Source organism: Pseudorca crassidens, chromosome 6 (genome assembly GCF_039906515.1).
Source record: "Pseudorca crassidens isolate mPseCra1 chromosome 6, mPseCra1.hap1, whole genome shotgun sequence".
Classification (NCBI taxonomy): Eukaryota; Metazoa; Chordata; class Mammalia; order Artiodactyla; family Delphinidae; genus Pseudorca; species Pseudorca crassidens.
Window position 1 is genome coordinate 43,013,006 of NC_090301.1, and position 18,354 is coordinate 43,031,359.

The following is an 18,354-nucleotide window of genomic DNA, read 5'->3' on the forward strand; positions in this document are numbered from 1 at the left end:
GCACATGGTAACTGCGTAAACTTAGCAGGACCATTATTAAGAGCATGAACTACAGAGCCAGACTTCCTGGATATGAATCCCAGCCCCATCACCTACTCGCTGTGTGACCTTGGACAGGTTACTTAGCCTTCTGAGTCTCAGTTTCCTCATATGTAAAATGAAGATAATTTGAAAACCTTCAGTGCATAGGACTCTAGTAAAACTTAAATAAACACGTACATGTAAAGTGCTTAGAATAGCATATTGTACCAATAAGGACTTAATACGTGTTAACTGTCATTGTTTATCATTTTACCAATAAGAAAACACTCTCCTGGGAGTTAAAGTACTTGTTCCAGGTCTCACAGATGGTAAGTAACAGAGCCAGGACTGGAGCTCAGGTCCTTGCTTCCTAGTACCCACCACACTGCCACCAAAAGATGACATTTCTGCAGACCTGAAGTTGGGCCTTAATTTCCTCCAAAGTGAACTTCAAGTACAGCTTCAATTACAACATTTAAATTAATATATTATAAATATTATTCAAATATATCAAGTACTATATAGTGCCTGCATGTACTCCCTAAGCTTGGCAGATAACAGATAAACTCATGCCATTTTGCAAGTTCTAAGAGGAAGAATTTTTTCAATCACCAAAGGTTTTAAGGGAGCTTGGACAGGTTGAAACTGGCAAGCTTTTACCAAAAATCATTGTTTTGAAAAGTATTACAAAACTGTCCAAGAGACAGACTGTGCTCCGAAACTAGACACAACAGCCTCATGGTCTGCTGTTGTTCCCCAGCTCTATCTAGCCCCCTAATGCTGTGACTCCATTCCAAAAACCAAAGCTACACTCTTGAAAACACACACAATTTGTTCTCCATGTTTCCTTAATTGTCTACCTTTTCAACGAGCCGCGCAGGCTGAGTCTGCATTTGGTGAACCCCTCATACACAGTCAAGTCTAGGCATTTCATTTCACCAGCTCAGGAGTCCGTCTTCCTTCCCCCACTTGGTCAAGGTGGGAGGGGAGGTGGCATTAAAGAAGGTTCTTGTTTCACTCAAATTTGCTGGGTCTGGGTTCTCTGGGTAAAGGCCCATCCACCTAGATGAAGGAGAACCTTCTACTTCCAACTCTAAAACCAAAACAAATTTAATTTTTAATCAAACTTACATAATCTGGAAGATGACCCACCCAACTACCATTACTTCTGGAAATGACTGGGGTACTGAGATAAGAAAATTACATTTTTATGTTATGTTTTTTTCCCCAAAGCATTTGTTACTTGTGTAATTTTTTTAAGGCTGAGATAAGAAAATTACATTTTTATGTTATGTATCCCTATGCTATCTCATTTTTTTTCCCCAAAAGCATTTGTTACTTGTGTAATTTTTTTAAGGCTGTTTAAAGGAAATTTTAAAAAGAAAAAAATTTAGAGAACATCTGGGTAGGAATAACACTAAGCTGGGCATATGAACTCCAGCCCTACTCTCTGCCAACAGCCCCGTGAGCTTGGAAAAGGGCCGAGCCCCTAACAAGACTGCAGTCCTGGCTGACACCTTGATGACAGCCTGGTGAGACCCCAAACAGAGGACCCAGCTAAGCCATGCCCGAATGCCTGTCCCACAGAAAGAGTCAGATAATACATGTATGTTATTTTAAGTCACTAAGTTTGGGGCAATCTATTCTGCGGCAAGAGAAAACTAATACACCATTTATACTAAATTCTCAGGAAAAATGTTATCCCCAAAAGGTAGGAATTTTCATGTATACAAATGAAAAGTGGTTTTGACACTTCACATAAACATATAAATGTTAACTAGTATTATTTTCATTTACTTTCCAATATTTTAAACCAAATATATTGTACTTACATTTGAATATTTTTCATAAGAGTATTGGATCCCATCCTTACGGAGATCCTAATTCTACTACCAACTTCTAAAAATTAAGACAATTTTTACTAGACTTTCAAAGCAGTCACTCTTACATCTACAAGTAGTTTAACTTAAGATTCTAAAATTGGACTAATTCAGACCTCTATATCTGGATGATCCCCACCTGACAATTCAGATAGAAAACAAACTAAATCTACTTGTTAGTACCAAAAATACTTCCTGTCAGAGAATGGACACCTTGGTTCTTTAGTTTCCAAATTTGCCCTGGGCCTTGTTCTTGCTTAAATTGCAGCTTTCCTGTTCCTGAACGGAACCACAGTCCTGCCCAGTCACCCTAAAAACAGAATCACGTCTGGCTGCGTCTCCTGCATACCAAGTTCACATGAAATCCTGCCACCATCCCATCTGGCTGTGGACGGGGGTGGGGAGGCCAGAAGAAGCTCTGACAAAGGACAGAAAGAATACAGAAGAGCGGCGCTTAGGAATGTCACAACCAGCATTTCCCACCACTGACCCCACAGAGACTGCTGGAGCACGTCCTGCAGCTGGGCCCAGCCTGCACTGCACTCGGCCAAGAGTGAGGAATCAAAGCAAACAGTCTCTGACCCTGTGTGTTACCCCACTGGGCCAACATTCCCTCTATCTGTTCTTACCTGATCCACCTCCATCTCCAATGGAACAGCCTTCCCGCAAGGACCACGTCAACATCTGGAACTGTCTCAGATTTAGAGACTCTGCCCGGCTACAGACAGGGTGTTGAACCAACTCTGGGCTTTTTAAACAAGTGTGTGAACCCAACTCAAAGCAAAGAAGACATAATCCTGAAGCATGCACTTTACTATCTTTCGTAGAAGTACTGGATCCTATTTTTATGGGGATCCTAATTCTAGTACCAACTTCTAAAAATCAAGACAATTTTTACTAGACTTTCAAAGCAGTCCTCTTACAAGTAGTCTAACATAAGATCCTAAAATTGGACTAATTCAGACCTCTTATATCTAGATGATCCCCAACCTGACAATTCAGATAGAAAACAAACTACAACTACTTGTCAGCACCAAAAATACTTCTTATTCAAATAAGGGTTGCAAAGAGTAGAGTAGATTAAAACAAAACCATATGATATGCATTACAGAATAGAATAAAACTTTGAATGACTTTGGAAGCAAAGATTTCAACAGTATTTCCCCAAAGTGGACAGACTTCAACTACCCACCCCAGGGCCCTTTTTACTCTTCTCCTGTTTTTTTTTTTTTTTTTTTTTGGCCACACCATGCGGCAGACGGGATCTTAGCTCCTTGACCAAGGATTGAACCTGTGCCCCCTGCAATGGAAGCGTGGCGTCTTAACCACTGGACCGCCAGGGAAGTCCCTACTCTTCTCTACCATAAGGAGTTCTCCAGGAGAAAAGTCTTGAGAGGCATGCCTTTGGGTGCACCTGAAGCTTAGAATTCCAATCATAAATGCTTCTCATGGAACATATCCTTCAGCATGGTAGCAACACCAATAAAACCACTTCACTATAGAATTCCCTACCAAGCCTGTGACGGGGTTACAGCAGAGGGCCTCATCAGCATCCACTGCCCTTCCCTCTTCCTCACACGCTGATAGAGATATTTAGTAGAGTATTCAACCTACTTACACACAACCCATCTACTTTGGAGAAAACTGACCCTCCGCCAATCCTAGGAGCAGACATCATTTTCTGAAGCCATTCAGCTCATTCTGGTCACCTGGCCACAGTCAGTAGTTTGAGGAGGACGTGTGACTCATTGGCCTACCCAGAGCTTCCGGTTTAGTATGACAGGATCACCAGGGATTCCACTTCCAGATTCAGCTGGCTGGAGATCCAGAGGATCACTGGGGGTTATAAATACTCTAGAGAGTTGGTAACTCTTATCTTGTGAGAACTCTGTGAAGGCAGGGAATATTTCTTACCTCTAGATATGGTGGTGAAAGCGGGGGTGTGGGGGGCAGGTTGGAAGAACAGGGTCCCCTGACCTACAGCTGGCTCACACAAGAGGCTGCAAAAGCTCTGGGTACAGCCAGAGTTCTAAAGTCTGAGCCAAGCGTCCCTCTGTTCACAGGCCCCCTTATCAACCACGGCTTCTGAACATACAAATGACTGTTCGGTATGTTTGCATGACGGATCACTCGAGACCATCACACAATTTTATAGGATAAAGTAAAGCTATGAGACTACAACAGAGACTAAATAATAAAAAAATTTTAAAAACTGTACCTTCTCTTCCTGGGAAAGAATTAAAAAACAAAGTGAAATACAAGATAGTAAAATATTGTATGTCATTAACTTGGCCTTTGGCATCAGCTGAACAATTTTCAGCAACCCAAGAAGAAAAGCAAAGCAGGACGCTTATCAGAATAAGGGCCAGAAACAGATCTCCCAAGGGTAGTATATACATCATGTGGGGTTACACAGGGTAAGGTGGGGTAATCAAATTTATCGTACAGTATTTTTTAAAAATTACAAAACCAGGGCTTCCCTGGTGGCGCAGTGGTTGAGAGTCCACCTGCCGATGCAGGGGACACGGGTTCGTGCCCCGGTCCGGGAAGATCCCACATGCCGCGGAGCGGCTGGGCCCGTGAGCCATGGCCACTGAGCCTGCGCGGCCAGAGCCTGTGCTCCGCAACGGGAGAGGCCACAAGAGTGAGAGGCCCACGTACCGCAAAAAAAAAAAAAAAATTACAAAACCAATACATACTTGACTTAACAAGCCCTATAATACTGAGGTCTAAAAGAGTAATAACTCTTCCCCGTCCCCATATCCCAACCCACCCCACTAAAGTTAGCATGCCTAAATCCACCCATGCTAAAGTTAGCATGGTACTAAAGTTAGCATGGCTTTCTCTATGTTCATACAAATATACAAACATATGGACACATCCATAAACCCCCATTAAAAAAAATAAGATCATACTACACACATTACCCTATAAGCTGTTTTTTTTTTCTTTTTTGCTTAAAATAGAGAATGCCCAATTCTCCAATATGACATGTGTTTAAAGTTACAAAATGAAGGCACACATCTCATGGAAATAATAGTCCCAAAGTATCATGGAAAACATTAATTATATGAATATCTGGAAGCAAAAAGCAATTTTCTGCTTTTGTCTCATACCAGAAAGAACATTCCTAAAACAGTCAGAAAATAAAATCATGTAAGGCTGAAACCCAGAGAGTTCGTCTGCTAAAGACTCATGAATGTTAACACTTGACATTTTGTTAAAAAGGAGATTCTTTTATTTTTAGTGGGCACAACAAATCAGGTATTTGAATGCATGTAATGTTCTACTCTCCATCCTATTCTCAATTCAGCTGAAAGTGAACTGTGCCTCTTAGAGCCAGAAAGAAAAATGATCAGCCAACGTCGGTTAGGATATATCTGATGCCTCCTATCTCCATCTCAAAGACCAATGTTTAAAGTCTGTCTTTTATTTGCTATCAGACCACATTTTCAATTAAAGCTGCAGAACCATGATGTTTTCCCACCTGAAAACTGAACTGCTACACTTTGAGGAAAGGTGACACGGGGCCTCACTGCCAAACCAAACAACACCTCTCACCTGCTCTACAGCAATGGCGTTTTATACCTCTTCCATCTGAATCAGCAGTTTACATAACTACACCTCTTAGTTAGTTTGGCAGCCAGTTACCAAATTAATATTCCAAAGCAGTATCCATATATCTCAGGTTACTGTCAACCTCCCCCTACCTCCAACAATCAAATCAAGAAAGACTGAAAGTTCAGTTCCCAGATGGTGACTCCTGTTTCATCAAGAAATTAATTATCCGGGCTTCCCTGGTGGAGCAGTGGTTAAGAATCCGCCTGCCAATGCAGGGGACACGGGTTCGAGCCCTGGTCTGGGAAGATCCCACATGCCACGGAACTAAGCCCGTGCGCCACAGCTACTGAGCCTGCACTCTAGAGCCCGCGGGCCACAACTACTGAGCCCGCGCATCTAGAGCCCGTGCTCTGCAACAAGAGAAGCCATCGCAATGAGAAGCCCATGCACCGCAATGAAGAATAGGCCCCGCTCACCTCAACTAGAGAAAAGCCCGCACGCAGCAACAAAGACCCAGTGCAGCCAAAAATAAAATAAATTTTAAAAAAAAGAATTAATTATCCAAAATTATCCTTGAAACATGATCACCTATCTGGAAAGGAAAGCTATAGGCAACATAAAATACAGCTTCGCATATAATTTTTAAAAATATGTTAGTTCTACAAAGTTATAATCAGTTACATTCTCTCGTTTTATTTACTTATGTTTCCTCCTCCTGTCCCCACACTGATAGACAGAAAAACATGAAGCATGGTCCCAATAATCCCATTCATATCTAGACACAGATAGACTACAACATGGGGAGAAAAGAACTCAGAAGCGAGTCAGAAGCTATTAAAACTACTTCCACACCATCCATCCACTTCCTTCTCAGCTGCTGGTACAGGGAATCTTCATCTCCTTGGTTTAGTTAACATGTCTCTACCTGAACAGATGCAAATTCCTGTGCTTTATGCAAATTCCTGAAAAGCTATATATAAAAGCATTTTTGACTCATGTTTTAAATATATTTAACAAACTTAATAGAGTAACACTATGAAATCCTTTATAAAGAATTTTTACAACATAAAATTTCTATTACTGTATATATTTATATGTTTTCATTTTTGTGTCTGACATGATACTTTTGTATAGCAGGACATGACTATTCCCAAATCTCCAGGGACCAAACACATATTCGTATCTGGTAATTTGCTCCTGTCTCTACTAACTACAAATGTTAAGAAGGTTTATGTCTTTTTTGACGGTTCACTGCCTTGCATCTTAATGAGTAGCTTCTCAAAGGTCAGGCTGCTAATCTTACGAAGGTATCCAAGAAGCCGCCTGTGGATTTCAAACTTCCTCCTGAATACATGTTCCTCCGAGGGCAGAACTAAGTCTTCCACTTGTTTTAGAACACCCCCGACATCCAGGGCAACACTCTGCACAGTCAGCCCTCTACAAACACCGTGTGGAAAGCAGACTCACTCGACTCTAATGCGATATTACTCACGTGCCAAATGAGCAAACCCAAAACTCTTCCTGAGGGTATAAACAAATACCTCTGGACTCCAGTAAACAAACAGAAAAAAGAGAGAAGAGTCTAAGGAAGAAAAGCCAGGTCTGTGCCACAAAATGCAAAGTCTAAACCCCCCAGACGACCTCCAGTGCACACTCACATATATCTCATTGTGATCAAACCGTTTCTTGAGGTTGTTGATGACGGTCTCCTCATTGAGAGGTTCTAAAAGAACCATATCTCCAACTCCAATCATATTGTCCAGAAGTGACGTTTTCACCTCCATTTTGGCCATAGTCTCTTGCTGTAAGAAAGAGGGAAAGGGGGACAATATAAATGAGCAAGATAATTTCAGATGGGTTCTTAGCACCAATGGAGAAATGAAACACTGCTAGTTCCAAATGGCCCTCACCTGCCTCATCAATGTCGTAACCCGCCCCCGCCCCTGCCCCCAAAACCTACGTCAGAAGCCTCTGCGGAAGCTGCAGTCACTGCCAAGCTGCTAGAAGCCCCACTTGCCAACCTGCTGCCACAAACAAACCTCCCTCCCAGTCATCAACCCAAGCAAAGTCCATCTACAGAAAGAGCCACTAGGAAGCCAGGGTCACCGTTTTCTTCTGTAGACCATCTCCTCTCCCCAACCAGAAGTTGCAAAGCTCTAGCAAGAGAACCCAACCCACCCCTTTCCACTAGCCCTTGCCTACCAATGTCAGACTTGAACCCACAGGAACCTGCTGCCCGAAGACGGCATCCCCCAGTATTCCATGATGAAATGCAGAATGCCATTTCCCAGGAAATGTTTAAAAAATGATGCTAACATTTACTGAGTACTTTTGTCACATATCAGATGCTGTATCAAGAACTTTCCATGCATTAATTAATTTAATCCTCACAACTCTATGAGGTAGGTTGTTATCATTATCCCCATTTTAAGATAAGGAAGCTCAGGGAGATTAAGAAATCCTGCTTATGGTTAATTAGGAGTGTGTTACATTTTGTGCTAAAAGAACTTAAATCACCACTTATAACACTACATCTATGGGGAGAAATTTCATTCCAGGAGTCAACGCTGACTTATAAAGAAAATGATACACCCCACTTGAAAATCAAAGGTTGCCTATATGATATAACCTGCCAAGAGTGACCTCAATATTCTCAACGCTCATTCCAACAGACACACCGCTAGAACAGCAAAACTGAATTAACATGCAACGAATAGACCAGAAATACTAGTTTCCTTTTAGCTCAACGTGAAAGCCTACCAAGTGGAAAACACAGGCACGCTGCAAAGGCAGCACTGGACTCCCACTCTAAAGTGCGCGGTGCCACCCAAGAGCAGAAGGTTAAATGCCCAAGACTTCAAATCTGATCACTGTCAAGAGTACTATCTGAATTTAGGAGAGTGTGTGTGGTGTGGCGAGGTGTGTGTGTGTGTGTGTGTGTGTGTGTGTGTGTTATGCTGCTTTCTCTAATATCATCAGGATGTAGAACTAAATTCATCTGGGCCATTCCCTCTAAATACTTCCAATGCAGAGGTCAATTTTGTTTAACTTCAGGATACTAACACTAAATAATATTTCAGGATACTAATCAATGTTCACATATATTCATGCCCCTAATACTGAGAGGGGAGTACATTTGATTCTTTCCATGAAGGAGTCACTCAAGCATCCTATATCTTATAAAGGTCAGTCTTCTTGCTTAAGGCTTAGCAATTTAAATAAATGTACTCTATTCTAGTCTAGAACATCTAGTAGGTCTCTTAGAGGCAAAAGAAACTACATTTAGTTGGGCTATTTTAAAGAGAACTGGGAAAGACCGGGAATGACATAATTCTTTATTATTAATTATTAATGATTTCTATGAATCCAAACACATTCTTTATTTCTGACCCATTAAAAAAAGAATTTTTTTTCAAGTGTGCACTGAAAAGCCAAAAAACTGAAACCAAGAAGCAGCAGCAAGATTCTCTCATAAACGAAAGCAACCAATAAAGAAGTATTTAATACTCAAAAGAAGAAAAACAGGGTTAACTTTTTGTTAATGTCTTTTTAAATTTCATACCAAGTACACCTGGAATAAATAGCCCCAGGTATCGCTAAAACCCAACAATAGTCGTACCAAGAACGGTTTCACGCACTTTGAACTAGGCCAGATCTTTCAAAATAAACCAGGTGGAGGGAGGGGTACTTGCCACTCTCTAGAGATGCAGCAGAAGCCAGGGAGACAGCTGGGCCCATGCCAAGTCCGTGGAAAGACTTGTACAGGAATAGGAACATGAGTACCCAACCTTTGTCACAATAAATTAACATTTAAATCAAATTTCAAGTTCTCAGACTCGAGAAATGCCAAAAGCACTCTAGCTGCGATGCATTACATACAATTTGGCAGATGAGGGAAGAAGGCTTAGGGATTAAGGGGGAAGTCAACCTGAGAAGAGTTTCAAAAATAACCACCGCAAACCAGCAATTTAAATTAAGCAAAGAGGCAGAATGGGAACTCTTTGCCCTGGGGTAGATTCCTGTATATAATAAAGTCTACTTATGGAAACAGCTGCAGGTAACAGTAATTAAGCAGCCAGTCTTTCTCTGTAATTAAACCTGTTTCACCATTTCTTCAAATACAAGTTTCAAGCAAGAGTATGGGTTCTAATTTTTACACTTCTATCCCAACTTTATAATCTGAAGGGCGGAAGAGAGCAAAACAAATGCTGAGTTACAGGCAGTGGGTAAAAGTGAAAAACTCTGAAAATACAACTTTTGCAAATCAAAATACAGCAATAAAGTAAACCAACTGAAAAGGTAATAGCAACATCCACTTAGTCATGCCAGCAGTTTTGTTTCCTATCATTTAACTTTTTTAGCACCTAGGCACTTAGGGGGGAGGAAACAGTGACATCCTCCCCCTCATTTTCATTCTCCTGGTGAAACTGGGACACTGAGAAAATGACACAGAGATACTTCCTATCTTCGCACACATGGACTGATTTCCCTTACCATGACGACCATCTCCAGGCCTGGTTGGTTCACTTCGACATCTCAACGAAATTAGTCGGAATAGTTCGTTCAGCCAAAAGAAACTGATTTGTTTTTTCTCTGAAAGAGCAACGCTGACTACAGGAACAAATTTCAGAATCACTTGCTAACTCAAGGTTTCCATAAACTATCAGAAGAATTCATATGGGAACGTACATAGAGCACTAAGGATACTTTTTGTTTGACACACAGATGTCCACCTGCACCCTTCCCAAGACCCACAGGGGAAACCACATTGTTCCAGGCAAGCCAATTTTATCCCATGCTCCGGGAATGTAGCGAGCGATCCACACTGAGGCAATCAACACATTTCCACCTCCCGGACGCTGTAATTGATTCAGGGCTGGTCATAGAACTGAGCCTGAGGCTTTGGCTTGGAATATGAGGACAAAGGTTCGTTCCATCTACCTCTGGGTGGCATGATTTACAGATGTGATACTTGGAACTTCTGTGACCATGTCTGCTTTCATGAGGGGCCTAGTCTGAGGAGGAAAACAATACAAGGAGGAGGGCAGGGAAAGAAAATAACCTGATAACATCACAAACCTCTGGATCAAATTACACCTGAAGCCCATCCCACAGCTCTCAAGTTGTCGGTCACAGAAGCCAATTAATTCTCTTTATTATTTAAACTGTTTGAGTTGGATTTTCTGTTATTTGCCACAGAAAGCATCTTACCCAATAAAAGAAGCTGGCATGAGGAAATGGAGTGCGTCAGTAACACACTGAAGAGCGCGGACTGGCTGAGCCAAGGACACTGAGTGGAGGCATGAGGACCTACTTACTATCTTAGACTGGCAAGATCACCTTTGATACTTAATAGAGACACAGCTGATTAAACCACGGCCTGTTGTGCCTTATGACATGGACCCGTGCCTGCAACTTTCAAGAATTCGAGGGGAAAAAAAAAAAGATGCCAGAGTATGTGTTGGCTACTTCTTAAGGATCTACAAGAAAAAGACATGCTTGCTGTGAAACTGGTCTGTCTGAAAGCCAGAGAGGAGAACATATGACGCTACTAAGTTGAGTCATTCTGCCTGGGGGCAGGGGACATAGAGGAGAAGTCCTCTATCCCAAGCACCAACTGTTTCATCTCTACAGCCTGAAAAAGGGATAGCACTCCCACCATGAAGATGCAGTACAGGGGAGGTATCACCTGCTCTACTGCTTCTTAAGCTTCTTAACTGTTCCCAGGTGGATTCCATTAACCAAGAGCTAAGGCACTCGGCAGAGCAACAAGGCCAGGTCCAATCGCCCAGAGACAAGTTCTCAGACCAAGTTCTAGGTTCAAAACCTGAGGGGTTGGTAGTATATCTGGTTTTAGTTATTAGTCCGTGGAAGCAGATAAACCTCGAAAGCCAACAACGTTTATAAGGGATCTACACTGCAAAGAAGTACGGCTGACAGTGACTTACAAGTGGCTTGACTCTTAAGACAATCAACCCCAAGACCTCCAACTCGTAAAACAAAAAACAACTGCTAAAGCATGACAAAGTCATCATCCCCAATGCTCCACTTAGATGGGGCCACAGAAGACAATGGACAGAGGAGGTTTTCTTGAGAACCTCTGGGGAGGGGGTGGCTCTGTTTTCAGCCATACAGGGAAGAGGTGCATTATGTTGGCTGGGGCATTTTATTTTCGTAAGCCTAAGTATGGAAAGAAAGGCTTATGTGAATGTTGGGCAGCCAAAGGGGGAGCATAGTAAACATTGGTCTTTTATTTTAAAGGGGACACCATCCAGTATACAATCCTATTCCTATTTGCACCCAATCTCCCTTTCAGGGGGCCCAGTTACCTTGCGACAAGTAATCTAGTGAGAAGCAATACCCAGTTCCCATTACAGAATTCAAAGGAGACAGATCTGCTCTCTCTCTACCCCAAGGAACGTGGCTTATATACAGCCAATGACATCCTCCTGTGACTTGGAGTCCCAGGTCATGATGACAGCTGGTGGTTACACTCATTATTCACTGCAGCAACAGCAGCATCATGAAACCAGGTGGTTCCTGTGCCATGGTTTCTGCTACGGATCCTGCCGCCCAGCCCTCCAGTCTCTCTTAAGTTCCTGCCTAGCTTCTAAGCCCGTATCCTTCCTGGTCCTCCAACCTCTGCAATTCTGTGAGTCTCTACATCGTTCCTGCATTGCAAGCAACCAAGATCCCTAATCGACATGAACACTAAGTACTGTGCCCAACATATAATTTTAAACCACGGTTACATCTTCAATATTACAGGTACCTCATCTTTTTCTTCCAACCTTGGTGAAAGCCATCTACAAAATACAACCACTGGCGGAGCCCTCCGAGGAAACACAGAGGAGCCTGGAAGTGGGGCCTCTACCTAAGAGTGCTGATTTAGCCCAACCACCAAGCACATCAACTGATACCCGGTGACTCCATGGCTGCCCCAGCTCTTTCCATCTGTTTGTCCATCCAAGAAAAACAAAATATATGATCACAACCACTCCTTCCCCCACCGACTCTCATCTCAAAAACTTCCAAAATTACTACCTATATTTCAGTGTACACCAATTCACTTACTGGCATCTTTTGCAGTATAAAAATACCATTTAAAGTATTGAAAGCATCATTTCAAAAATTCCTCAAAATCCGAAAGAGAATGAAACATAAACATCCTAGAGCATCTTAAAATGCCATCTGTAACCTAACATTTAAATATGAGTAGTCTATTCAGTCCCAACCTTAAATGACCAGCCACCTACCATGTTAACGTCATCTATGCTCGGAATGTCAAGACCAGCATTCCCCAAGCCAACAGCCCTACACAGACATGGCCAAACTTCATGGCACAACCTTATGAAGGCCATGGCCATTCTACGATTGATATCAAAGCAGCAACACTGAAAAGCTGTTGCAAAGTAATTGATAATTTAATAATGACTAAGAAGAGATGCAGTTTAAGTTGAAATATAGCATCTGGTGGTCTCCCATGTTATTCGAAGGTCTCAGAGTGCCACAGATGAGAAACGATGTGTATTTTTAAGTTGAAAGAGTTTTACTATAGAGTTTGAAAGAACACTCACAAATCAGAGCTCAGGGTGCAATGGTTAACAGGGATTAACATTAAGTCATGAACATAATTTTAAATTTGAAGAAACTCTGGGCTACAAACTATTACATAAAAAAGATAAACAACAAGGTCTTACTGTATAGCACAGGAAATTATATTCAATGTCCTGTAATAAACCGTAATGGAAAAGAATATGAAAAAGAATATATATATATAAAAAAAACTGAATCACTTTGCTGTACACCAGAAACTAACATAACATTGTAAATCAACTATACTTCAATTTAAAAAAATAATAGGGCTTCCCTGGTGGCACAGTGGTTGGGAGTCCGCCTGCCGATGCAGGGGACACGGGTTCGTGCCCCGGTCCGGGAGGATCCCACATGCCGCGGAGCGGCTGGGCCCATGAGCCATGGCCGCTGAGCCTGCGCGTCCAGAGCCTGTGCTCCGCAACGGGAGAGGCCGCAACAGTGAGAGGCCCGCGTACTGCAAAAAATATATATATAATAACAATAATAATAATAATAAAAAATAATGAGAATTCCCTGGAGGTCCAGTGGTTAGGACTCGGTGCTTTGACTGCCGTGGGTCTGAGTTCAATCCCTGGTCAGGGAACTAAGATCCCACAAGCCTCACGGTGCCACCAAAAAAATAAATAAATAAAATAAATAATAAATTAATTAAATAAATAAATCTGAAGGAAATTTTAAAGCAAAGCCATAAAAGCCACTTGCAGGAAAACTTAATGAAAGGAGATTATCTACTGCTTTGGTAATTGTAAATGGGGACAGTTGAAACACGTCTATTATAATGTCATCAATAATACACATCAGAGGCAGCACCTTCAGGGTGTCTGCTTAGCATAGTAACAATTGTTCTTATTTGACTCGAGTTCCCCTCATTAACCTGCTTGTAGGGTGGTCATGTATGCATCCTAGACCCTTTTCTGGAGAATCAGCTCCTTGGTGTCCAGAGTCACCCTTATTCATCTTTCTCTCCCCAAAGGCACAGTGCACAGCCTCTGGCATATGGCAGGCATTCACAGAAACACAAAAGGAGAACAAGTATGCAAATTTACAGTTGACAACTGATTCATTCAATAAGGGCACATTCTCACAGCTGCCATCCTTGGTTGCTTGGTTCTGTCAAAGCAGACCAGAAGGCAAAATAATGACTGCGGCTTCAAGCCGCTTTGATCCATTCCTCTAAAAACATATTACTATCAACAAAGGACAGGAAACAGAATTGAGCTATTTGGCTCCCAAAGACATTGCTAATGCTTTTAAGAATAACATGAGAAACACATTTAAGTAAGAAAACAAGGCCAATGTGGCAAGACTTCATGAACAAAATAAGACTCAGCAAATCCTGATGGCAAGACAAAGGTAAAAGAGGGACCAAGTCTACAGGACGCGGTTCCGGTTCCGTACCTAATGCAATGGGCTAAGTGACTGAGAAACACTGGAATTTCCAGATCTTTCAGAATAGCATGGAATCTCATCTCTGAGAAAAGTTTGATTAAATTTCCATTCAACTCAGTTCAACCACCATTTACAGTATTGAGCCCTGTTGGTCCCTGGCATTGTGTTAAGTGCTAGGGACACACTGTGAAAAATCATGGTACTTCCTCCTCTTATACACCCCCAGGAGCTCACAGTCCAGTAAAAGGGTTAAGACAAGAGAATAGGCCACTTCTGAAACTTCAAATGACCCTTTTAATGCTTAAGAGCAATACATGTTCACTACAGAAAAAAGAATCAGAAAATGTAGATGAGCAAAAAGAATATAAGACAAATCCAACACTCTCATGCTTTAGTTTAAATCCTTTTGGATTCATCAGAATCCTTACAAAACCAGATTTTTTTTTAATTAATTAATTTATTTTTGGCTGTGTTGGGTCTTTGTTGCTGCGCACGGGCTTTCTCTAGTCGCGGCGAGCGGAGGCTACTCTTCGTTGCGGTGCGCGAGCTTCTCATTGCGGTGGCTTCTCTTGTTGCGGAGCACAGGCGCTAGGCGTGCGAGCTTCAGTAGTTGTGGCACACGGGCTCAGTAGTTGTGGCTCACAGGCTCTAGAGCGCAGGCTCAGTAGCTGTGGCACATGGGCTTAGTTGTTCCGCAGGCACGTGGGATCTTCCAGTACCAGGAATCGAACCCGTGTCCCCTGGATTGGCAGGTGGATTCTTAACCACTGTGCCACCAGCGAAGTCCCAAAACCTGATTTTTATAACCAATGAATTGGCCATCGTTTATGGTGTTATAAATTTTCATATATATCAATATTTCTGCCTCAGGTAGGAATGTGAAATAGATCCACAGGAGCTATGAAACCATGGAGCTGCACCAATGATATCCCCAACACTTTTAAATTCAGCCAAACTGCATGGCCATCTGCCCCCTTGTGCTTTAGCTTTTCCCCCTCCCCCAAATCAGCAACCCACATTATCAACAGCCCGCCCACCAATCATCTCTATCACTTGGCTGTGTCTAACATCTCGGCACACAAATATGTACACAATACATCCAAAATTTGTCTCTTGTATCATCACACACCAAGATACAAGAAAACAAAAGCAAAACAAAACCCTTCCACTCCCCCTAAATTCCACAGCCACAACTGATTCAGATTCCCATCCTTGGCCTCTCCCTGTCTCTTCCTTCCCTCACAGCCAACCTATCTCCTTGATTATATCAGCTTAATCACTCCCACTCCATCCCTTCCCCGCCTTTCCCCACTGTGACTGCCCCAGCTCAGCCTTCATTATTTCTCACGCTGAAGGCAACATCTCCTAAGTGGTCTCCCCGACAGCCTCTGCCAGCCCTCTCCTTCCCCCATCCATGGGCCACACCACCGAAGTCGCCTTTCTAAATCACAGTCTGATCAGGTAAGTCCTGCTTTAAATCCTTCAATAACTCTCCAGTGTCTTTAAGCTAATATTCAAATGCCTTAGCAGATGCTCAAAAAGATGAAATGGAGAACTGCCATAAGACCCAGCAATTCTACTGTAGGGTATGAAAGGAGAGACTCAAACACCCACATTCAAAGCAGCATTATTCACAAAACAAAATGTGACATATATATACAACAGAATATTATTCAGCCTTAAGAAAAGAAGCAAATTCTGACGCGTGCTACAGCACAGATGAAACTTAAGGACATAATGCTAACTGAAGCCAGTCACAAAAGGACAAGTACTGTATGACTCCACTTATATGAGGTCCTAGAGCAGTCACATTCATGAAGACAGAAACTAGCATGGTGGTTACCAGGGGCTGAGGGAGGAGGGAACGGGAAGTTGCTGTTTAACAGGTACATGGTTGCACAATAATGCGAATGTACTTAATGCCACTGAACTGCACACTTAAAAAGGTTAAAACGGTCAGTGTTACATTATGTATGTTTTACCTCAATAAAAAAAATTCCTTATCAGAGATGACATGACTCCACAGCCGGACTCCAGACATCCTCCTCCTCCGTCTCATCTCTCCCCAACCAAGTTCCCCTGCCCCCTAAGGCAAACCTCACAAGAAGGACCACCTGGGACAGACAGAAAAGCTGCTTTAGATCCTGACAGTGGTTCAGCTGAGCTGCTTGTCTTAAATAAATCCCCCGACTTCAACCAGTGTCAGCAGCGCTGCCCCATAGGCAGCACGCTCTGAACAAGCCCTACTCCTCCAGCACAGCTGTTAGCCTGCTGGTCTCCCCCGGCCCCTGGAGAAGGCCTGAGCTCCCCATGTGCGAAGACCCCGCTGCCTGGCCGAGGGGGCTGGCTCACAGGGCACTGGGGTGCGGAGCAGGTAGATGATGCGTGTGAGAGGGACACCGCGCGCTCTTCCTTCCAGGGCTGTTTCCATCATCTCTCCCCTTCCCGTCAGACAGCCTTGCATGGTTCCCCAAGAACGGGAAAGATCATGAGAGACTCGGGTTAGAAACCGAACGGCGAGACACTTTCTCGGTATTTACGAAGCTAAGGGCAAGCGGAATGAAAATTGCATCCTTTAGGACAATTTACTCAAGCAGCATGGTTCTCAAAGGAGCAGGGGTTAGTGGGCCACACAGAACCACTCGGGGTGCTTTGCAGGGCTCCCCAGAGATTGAGAAAGTGGGCCGTGACATGCTTTTGCGAAAAGGCAGAGGGGATGCCAATTCTCACTCCTATCAACACACTTCCTTAGAGAAGCTTAGACAGGGTATATCGATTCATGGCATTTACTTCACATAGTTATCTGATTTTCCAATCTTGTGTTCCACCACTACATACTGAGGTTTTACCCACTTTTCTCTAAAGCTTTTTGTTAAGAATATATAATAGATTGCTAGTAGGAGGGCTTTTGTTACAATCTTGGATTTAGGGAAAAACAGGCCCAACTACTGGGCAGTTTCCATACAATAACTATTGTCTTAAGTTCAAACTATGGGTAACACAAAGGACATTAAATTATCAGGCAATGATACAATGGAACAGATTTGAACTGGGAATGAAAATAAACAGCTAAAAGCATACGGAAGCCCCTAAGCCATAAAGTCAGACTCAAATCTTAAAAAGCTCTGTGAATGGGAAAGGCAATTAATGCAACATTCTGGGTACCTAAGAGTTCACACCCCAGAGGGTTCCTCTGAATAGGCAGAGACGGGCCAGGACCACTCAGTGTCAGGGGCAAGGTTCGTTTCTGTCTGGGTAGAGAAAGGCTAGCCATATCAACCAAAGCCATCAACCAGGAGCTGGGCTCCCCTCAACCCCGGGCACAGTCCAGTTATTAAGGATTTGAAAGATAGCATCTAGATAGAACTTTACAGTTCATAAAGTGACAGGTTAAAAAAAAGTTTTTTTCTAACAGTGGAAATGAAAAATGTATTATCTAGACTAATTGGAAAGATTTTTGAGTCAAAAATAACTGGCTGCCATGACAACACTGAAGGTTTTGGATTACTACAAACTATCTCTTCTGATGTATGAGCAAAATTTCTTAGGATCCCAGGCAAAACCTTCTTTTAAGAGACAGAAATGGACCCAGCAGATGTTGCACATCTGGTTTCTGGAAGAGCCAGGGTGAGGAAGCTCTCCTATCTGTTCTGACAGTAGGCTTTCACACTTACTATATTAATATTACACACACCCTTCAATCGAATTCCTAAGTCACCAAAGGTCAGAATATTCCACAGTTTTTAAAGAGAAGCTTTACTTGGGAAAGAGTAACTTTCTACACGTTTAGCTGCAAGAATTTTCCAGGACTGAGAATTCCCTTTTGATCCACCCCAACATGGAACAGCACAGGCTTTGAATCACTGACCCAAGCTCGAATCCAAGGGAATTCATCTATGGAATTCAA

General features: G+C 42.6%; 1 protein-coding gene across 3 annotated transcripts in view; it reads right to left on the minus strand.

Moving 5' to 3' along the window:
• The window catches only part of MYO1B (myosin IB), a 182,526-nt gene that overhangs the window by 143,352 nt on the left and 20,820 nt on the right, over window positions 1–18,354 (minus strand). For all 3 annotated transcript variants that reach the window (XM_067741166.1, XM_067741168.1, XM_067741167.1), the window contains exon 2: window positions 7,121–7,264. In XM_067741166.1, coding sequence (XP_067597267.1) covers window positions 7,121–7,255 — 135 coding nt within the window. In that variant the 5' untranslated portion in view covers window positions 7,256–7,264. The remainder of the gene's footprint in view (window positions 1–7,120; window positions 7,265–18,354) is intronic.